General features: G+C 36.2%; 1 protein-coding gene across 1 annotated transcript; it reads right to left on the minus strand.

Moving 5' to 3' along the window:
• Window positions 1-5824: 5824 nt before the first annotated feature.
• Window positions 5825-7032, minus strand: LOC122305600 ((R,S)-reticuline 7-O-methyltransferase-like). Its single transcript, XM_043118189.1, has 2 exons — window positions 6581-7032; window positions 5825-6222 (listed from the first exon to the last, which is right to left on the minus strand). The coding sequence occupies exons 1-2, from the start codon at window positions 6995-6997 to the stop codon at window positions 5923-5925; spliced, it is 717 nt and encodes a 238-aa protein (XP_042974123.1). The 5' UTR covers window positions 6998-7032; the 3' UTR covers window positions 5825-5922.
• Window positions 7033-8272: the final 1240 nt, after the last annotated feature.

Below are 8272 nucleotides of genomic sequence, written 5' to 3' on the forward strand. Positions count from 1 at the left end.
GTGGGGCTTTAGTGAGGATCAAACCAGAATCCAGTGGGTTAAGTGGGATAAACTTAGCAAGCCAAAGGAGTAGGGTGGTTTGGGATTCAAAAACTTCAAAAGCTTCAATTTGGCACTTTTAGCAAACAAAGGCTGGCAAGTTCTCACAAAACCTAGCTCCCTTCTTGCACAAATACTAAAATAGAAGTACCTTGCCCATGAATCCATTTTGAATGCAAAAATGCACCATAGACCTTCTCCTGTCTGGAGGATTCTAAAAGCTGGACTAAGTCTCTTGAAGGAAATCCTTCTTTGGAAAATTCGCAATGGGGTTCAGCTCAAGATATGGGAGGATAGGTGGCTGCCCAGACCCCACTTTCTAACTCCAAATCCTAGCAGGAATGATACTATAGCAGTAACTTAGGTGGTTGAATTGATTGATCTAGTTTTAAGAAAAAGGGATGACAACTTCATAAACAACCTATTCTCACATGACAATTTGGACATCATAAAGACCATTCCCGTCAACTTGGGTAGTCAAGAGGATCGTTTGGGGTGGGGAGGCACATAAAATGGCATTTTCACAGGAAGGAGTTCATACCACCTTCATAGAGAGTTACAAACTAATCTAGAGGGCAGTACCTTAAATAATCCAACTCAAGATGGCTTTTGGAAGTCAATGCAGAAATTGAAGGTACTAAATGGAGTTAGGATGTTCTTATGGAGGGCTTGCATTGAGGCTTTGCCTACTTTTAGCAACCTTTTCAAAAGGAAAATTAGAGAGGACAACATTTGCCCTATTTGTCACCTAGAGGATGAGACCTCATGTCATGTATTGTGGAGTTTTGGAGCAGCTCGAGATGTATGGGTACAAGCGAGTAGACAATTACAAAAACTGGCCATAAATGATACATGTTTTAAGGTCATTCGGAATCAAATGCTAGAAAGGTTGCCTTAATATATATTGGAAGAATCATGCATGATTGTAAGACTTATTTGGACAAGGAGGAATGACTTCATGCATGGGAAAGCTTTCAAGCACCCAAATACCATAATCCATAAAGCTGAAATTGACTTGAGGTGCTTTAAGGCCATCCAAACTACTGACCTTGCTGGTATTGCCAGGCCTAGTATCTTGGCAGAGAAATGGAGAAAACTATCAGAGGGATGCTATAAACTCAACTGGGATGCAACTATTAACATGTCAAGGGGTTGATTGGCATTAGAGCCATAATTAGAGATTGCAATGGGAGAATCCTGGCCACACTCAAAGCTAGAAGGAACATGTACCTTTCACCATATGTTGCAGAAGCATATGCCTTGATGGGTTGTTCTGTTCAGTAAAGAAGATGGGATACATGAACTAAATCTTGTAGGTGACTCTCTTCAGGTTGTCAAAAAGCTGTAGAAACTAGTTGAGGATTGGAGTCCAGGCGGCCTAATAGTTGAAGACACAAGGAATGTTCTAAAGTCCTTTGTATCTTGGAATGTTTGTCATACTAAAAGGGATGCTAGAGGAGACCCCAAATTCTATTAAGCAAGTAGTTGCTGTAGAAGCTTTGTAACATGTTAGCTTAAGCAATAAAGTTATCTTCTCTTTAAAAAAAAGAAGTTGGTGGATAAACCAAATCTAAAGCATGCATTGGCGCAATATTGTGAAAAGTTAAGCTTAACCATCCCTAGCCTAGCTACTAAAAAAACTACCAACACAAATTTAAGAAAATAAAAATAAAAACATACATACATATATATATATATGCACCTCATGTCAATAGAAATCTGTCGAAGCTGCATGCATTGTCAAAAATTGAACATTCAAATAATGAGGGGTGTAAATTGGCCCGGTCCGGTCCAGTCTGGGGGATGATGGATCTAAATTTTCAGTCCATCATTTTTTCCAGACTGGACCGGACCGAACATCCATAGGAACCGAATGGGCTAGACCGGTAGCTATCCGTCCGATCCGATCTGATCCGTTCGGTTCGGCCTAATTGTTATTTTTATTTCCTTCTTCTTCTTCTTCTTTTTTTCAAATAAATTAATCAAAAAATTTATTTAAAGTACTAGATTAAAATTAAGTGAATTATTAATGTAGATTATATAACTAACTCATTAAAAAAATATTTTATAAAGTCAATGATAATAAATTAGATGAAAATTCTGTCATTAACTTATATAATTATTATATAAAAATAATATATTAAATTATTAAAAATATTTTTAAAATATATATAGAAGTTCGTCCGGTCCAGTACAGACTGTATGGCTTACACCCCCTGAAATAAAATATAGTTGGAGTAGCACGTACGACAAAGCTTGAAAAGTTATAGCAATTCTAATAAAATAACAAGTTTTTTGTTTGGCTGAGTCCTTTTTAAGGGCTGGAATAGCTATGCAGTGTGAAATAATCATTCCATGAACTGAGGAAAGGAGCAGCTATATATTCCAATGACTTTGGAATAGCAAATTTTCACAACACCCTTACATTTGTTGAATTTGTTTTCAACATGTGAAAAATTATTGGTTGGCTGGCCACCCAAGAAGATCAGCCATTCCGGTGTGGTCCAGCCACCCTGTGAGTGTTGGATTTAGAAGCCGCCTGCCAACATGCCTTTTTAGTGTTTAAAAACAATGAAGAATGTTTTTCGTTTTGAAATAATGTTGCTGGGTACGGATATTTTTGGGATTTCACTCAAATTTCTATTCAGGAGTAAGTAAACCTATTCCCATTCCTTTAGGGATAAGAGTACCCATATTTTGAACCAAATTAACATGCCTTACATCTTTGTGTTCCTAGCTTCACTTTCAACTTAATTTCTACCAGAAAATTAACTCAAACTCTTCACTGTTGTATGATTTTCTTCCCACATTTCTGCTACATATAGGACCTTTCAGTTTGGAGAACGATTGGAATGGGTGAAGTAAGGCAAGGTCTGTACCACATGCTATAAGGGGAGGTCTCTTCCTCAGCCTTATCAGATGCCTTGAGCAAAATGAGTCCACTATCTTCAACTTCAGTTTCTACTTCAGTCACCGACAATGAACAAAACTTTGATGTTTGGCACTGTAAATTAGGACATTCTTCTTACTCAATTTCTGATATAGATGGTGAAGTTCATTTTTCCAAAACTCCTAGTTAAAATTTTTGCTCCATATGTCTAGCCAAACTGCATAAACTACCATTCCCTTTTAGCACGCACAAAATAGAAAGGTGTTTTGAATTGTTACATTGTGACATTTGGGGTCCTTGCAATGTGATTGGCAGTGATGGATCAAAATACTTCTTGACTATTGTGGATGGTTTAAGTAGGTGTACTTGGACCTATATGCTGAAATTAAAATCTAATGCCACCACTACTCTTCAAAGTTTCTATGCTATGATAGAAACTCAATTTGAGACCAAAATAAAAATCATTCGAAGTGACAATGAGGGGGAGTTTAACATGAAGGATGTTTATCTCGAACAACTTAGCCAAGGAAGCGATAAAACCGAGTATTGAAGTAATGAGCTTCGCATCGTTGGTTTGCCACCTAATTGACTTCCTCTAGTCGACCCTTTTCACGTATCCTAATCCTGGCACATGATCTACCATTTCAGTGGGAATGATAGTTGTGGCTACCAAATCTTAGCAAGTTAATAAATAAATTTAAATAGCAGTGTACAAATGCATGCATGATAGTAAAAACATGAATGTTAACCTGAACATGCGTAAACATGACATGACTTGGTAATTCACATGACATGACCTCAACTAACAATGGATTGCAAGTGAACATGAGCTATAACTAATGTGATTTGAACTGAACTTGAATAAACATGATGTGAATTGAAACTAAATTGAAATTTAAACTGAAAATGAACTTGGAATCTTGTTCCCATACTAACTGCTTAATTAAACATGAACTGTGAATACTACCCAAGTCCCCTTGAGTAGTGTCCCCTTGCCAATACCCCATCACATCACATCACAGATATCTACACCAAGTGTGAGTATGTTAACATAAGCATTACATCACAATTATTTGTAGTTACTGCGAATATTAAATATACATCTAAACAATAGAGTTTTTAACATAAAATAAAATATTAAATATCACATAATATTCTTAACGAAATTAAATCAATTAAATAAAATTATTTTCTAACTATATTATTTTTGGGGTTGCACAATATAAAGAGGCTAAATTTAAAATTAGGCTTGGTTCAATAATACCCAAAAATATCCATCTTTAAAATAATTTTGGATATTTAAATATTTTGAAGATTTTGAAACATTGGGCTCCATTTAAAATCACCTGCTAGCTTCAAAAATACCACTTCGATATTTAAAACACGTGTATGAGACTCATGACCAAACGAGAGAAAAGAGCGGTTGGTCATACACAATAACACTAAAAATACCCATTTAAAATAATTTTGGACTTTTAAAATATTTCAAAAAATTTAAAACACTGGGCTTCATGGAAAATTCATACGCTAAATTTGAAACACAGTTTCAAGGTTTAAAACGTCAACGTGAAACTCGTGACCAATCGAGAGAAAAAGAAGTGGTTGGTTGTAGAGTTAGTTCTAAAAAATATCCCAAACTCGACTGAACCAGACCGGTTGCACTCTTAGTGACTTGTAGCAATAATCAGATAACAATTACGACCTGAAAAAGTATATATTGTATCACATATTAATCGTAATGGGGAGTGGAGTCATCCTTATAGACATGAAAAATATATAAGCATTATTAGCTATTTTAATAATAGGCATTTGTGTATTTGTTGCAATATTAATTATTTGTCTTATGTGAATGAAAAAATGGTTGACCTGCACTCATATTGAATCTACTCTGATAAAAATTTCTCAACCAATGATATTTGCATTTTTAGAAAACTTTTGGGTCCACGTTCATAATATTTGAGGGGTTTGGGTCGTTGCGTCAAGCCTTCTAGCTCATCCTCATCATCCAATAATGTCTCTAGCACTTCCAGAGATTTAGATTCAAGTTGCCTCTTAACAACTGATGTCATAATTTTACTATTGATTGTGTACAAACTATATTTTTTGCTATTTAGTTTGAGCTTCTAAAAGGAATGAGATTGTTTTTTATGTTTCTTGAATAATTTCTAATGTGCTGCTGAAGATATTATGCATGTTTTTTAAAATTTTCTTATTATTTGAGAAAAATATTCCTAATTGTTTTAAGGCCCTAAAATTGTTCAAACAAATATAATCCGGAATTCGAACTAGTACATTTACATTCAAAAGGACATTGTATGCAATTTGCATTCAAACGAATCCATACCAATCGATCACAGATACAACCTTATAACTAATTAGCATTGTGTTTGAACGGGATAACCATTTGAATGGTTTCTCATACCATTGAACATTACATATACATTCGACCATTAAATATACCATTCAAACGTGTGTCCGAATAATATGGTCGAACATATTAGAATTGAACTGAAAATTCAATGCAATGTGTTCAAACACACTATGGCATTTGAACGTGATGAGTTGACTATTCGGATGTGAATTTAGGATGAAAATGTTTCCTCTCATAATCAAATTTATGTTCGAATGCTATCGAACGGTTTCATTAAATTTTGCCCCAAAAAAAGAGTTTTTGGAATGAAAAGTTAAATTTCATGCCAAAAAAATCTTTTGGGACAACGATACTAGGCTGATTTTTTTTCATTACCAAAACAATTTGGTGACGAAAATGTTACTTTTTGGGATGAAAATTTTCGTTCTAATTTTTTTTTTCTGTTGCAGAACTGTACGACTAAGATTCCCTGTCATAAAAAGACTTTAAAGTAGCTGCAATTAGTTGGGTTAACTCAGTAATCGTAAAAACTCAAAACTCTTTATTTCTTTGTTTTTATTCATTGCTGCAATAGCTAGCCATATCATATAAATTAAGAGACTTTACTAATTCTCTATTAATTTCATGCTGGGTGGGCCTCTATAATTGATAGAAAAGCAGGAATCTTGATGATCTTGTGGTGGGAAAAGCCTCCTTCTTTGAGCAATTTCTTCCAATCCAACTCTGTCCTCTCCTTTCCACTCGAGGTGAGAATCATCATTAACAAATCCATTACTAAGCCTGTCTCATCAAATGGTCCATTTCCGTTGGGCTCTAGAACATGTTCCACAATAATAATCTTCCCAGTCTTCTTTGGTATTTTCTTTGCACAGTTTTTCAAGATCTTGATGCAATCTTCATCGCTAAAACCATGGAGTACTCTCTACATGAAGAAATGAAAAAATTCACATGAGTCGACTTTGCGTGTATGTAGTCTGTATGGGTGTGCATATAATGGTATATATCGAAGCTACTGGTACAAGCATCGGCATGGAAACACTTGGCAAGTTAATCATGTAGTGTTAATACAATAAGAATACATCCTTTAGAATCGAGTTGAACTTCTGAGGTAAAAATATAGACATGGCATATATATTTGGTTTACATATAATCAAACAAATGGTTGAATTGTCACCTAACCTGTTAAGCTAGCAAATGAACGAATGAGACTAAATATATTTGTGAATCTACTCAAACATTGATAAATTGATTTGAAACTGATGATTGGGCCGATTTAATACCTTTAATAGAATTGCATCGGCATTAGGAATGGCCCCAAAAATGTTACCCTCGACATGGGAGACCCCTTGGTGCATTGGTGCTGTTGTGATAACATGAGGCAGATCGAAGTTGATGGCTTTGACGTGTGGGTGTGCTTTCACAATCTTAGCCGCCATCTCACCAGTCCCACCTCCCACATCCACCAACGAGCCATTAATGGAACTAAACCCATCTCTGTATCCCCATAAGATGCCCTCTGCCTCAAGCTTGGCCGTGCATGCCATTGCATCCTTGAACATTTTATTGAATTTAGGGTTCTTTTGGGCAAAGTCTATTATCTCACAACCATGGACCTGGCTGAAAGCAGTGCCACCTTCCTTGACACATTTGCTAAGGAAAAGCCATGAAGTCATTAACTCTGGATGGGTTTGCATCATTATGAATGGAACCAGGCTAAATTCGGAGCCTTGCATGAGAGGCCAACTCAAGATGGCTTTTGGAAGTCAATGCGGAAATTGAAGGTACCAAATGGAGTTAGGATGTTCTTATGGAGGGCTTGCATTGAGGCTTTGCCTACTTTTAGTAAACTGTTCAAAAGGAAAATCAGAGAGGACAACATTTGCCCTGTTTGTCACCTAGAGGAGGAGACCTCATGTCATGTCTTGTGGAGTTTTGGAGCAGCCCGAGATGTATGGGGACAAGCTAGTAGACAATTACAACAACTGGCCATAAATGATACATGTTTTAAGGTCATTCGGAATCAAATGCTGGAAAGGTTGCCTTAATATGTAGTGGAAGAAGCATGCATGATTGTAAGACTTATCTAGACAAGGAGGAATGGCTTTGTACATGGGAAAGCTTTCAAGCACCCAAATACTATAATCCAAAAAGCTAAAATTGACTTGAGGTGCTTTAAGGCCATCCAAACTACTGACCCTGCTGGTATTTCCAAGCCTAATATGTTTGCTGAGAAATGGAGAAAACCACCAGAGGGATGCTACAAACTCAACTGGGATGCAACTATTAACGTGTCAAGGCACTAGAGCCATAATTAGAGACTACAATGGGAGAGTCCTGGGCACACTCAAAGCTAGAAGGAACATGTACCTTTCACCATATGTTGCAGAAGCATATGCCTTGATGGTGGTTGTTCTGTTTAGTAAAGAAGCTGGGATAGATGAACTAAATCTTGAAGGCGACTCTCTTCAGGTTGTCGAAAAGCTGCAAAAACTAGTTAAGGATTGGAGTCCAGGCGGCCTAATAGTTGAAGACACAAGCAATGTTCTAAAGTACTTTGTATCTGAGAATGTCTGTCATACTAAAAGGGATGCTAATATGGCTGCACACTTGCTAGCCAAGGATGCCCATTTAAGTGAATTTTATCTATATGATCTAGAGGAGACCCCAAATTGTATTAAGCAAGTGGTTGCTATTAGAAGCTTTGTAACATGTTTGCTTAAGCAATAAAGTTATCTTCTCTGTTTTTTTTTTAAAAAAAAAAACAAGAAGTTGGTGGATAAACCAAATCTAAAGCATGCATTGGAACAATATTGTGAAAAGTTAAGCTTAACCATCCCTAGCCTAGCTACTCAAAAAAATACCAACACAAACTTAAGAAAATAAAAATAAAAACACACACACACACACACACACACATATATATATGCACCCCATGTCAATAGAAATCTGTCGAAGCTACATGCATTGTCAAA

The sequence above is a fragment of the Carya illinoinensis genome, chromosome 3, assembly GCF_018687715.1.
Source record: "Carya illinoinensis cultivar Pawnee chromosome 3, C.illinoinensisPawnee_v1, whole genome shotgun sequence".
In the NCBI taxonomy this organism is placed as follows: domain Eukaryota; kingdom Viridiplantae; phylum Streptophyta; class Magnoliopsida; order Fagales; family Juglandaceae; genus Carya; species Carya illinoinensis.

Excerpts from the sequence above, each read along its gene's own strand:
- LOC122305600 (XM_043118189.1), bottom strand. The coding sequence starts at position 6,997 with ATGATGCAAACCCATCCAGAGTTAATGACTTCATGGCTTTTCCTTAGC. Across the intron at positions 6,223-6,580 it reads CCGATGCAATTCTATTAAAG|AGAGTACTCCATGGTTTTAG; the intron begins GTATTAAATCGG and ends TTCTTCATGTAG.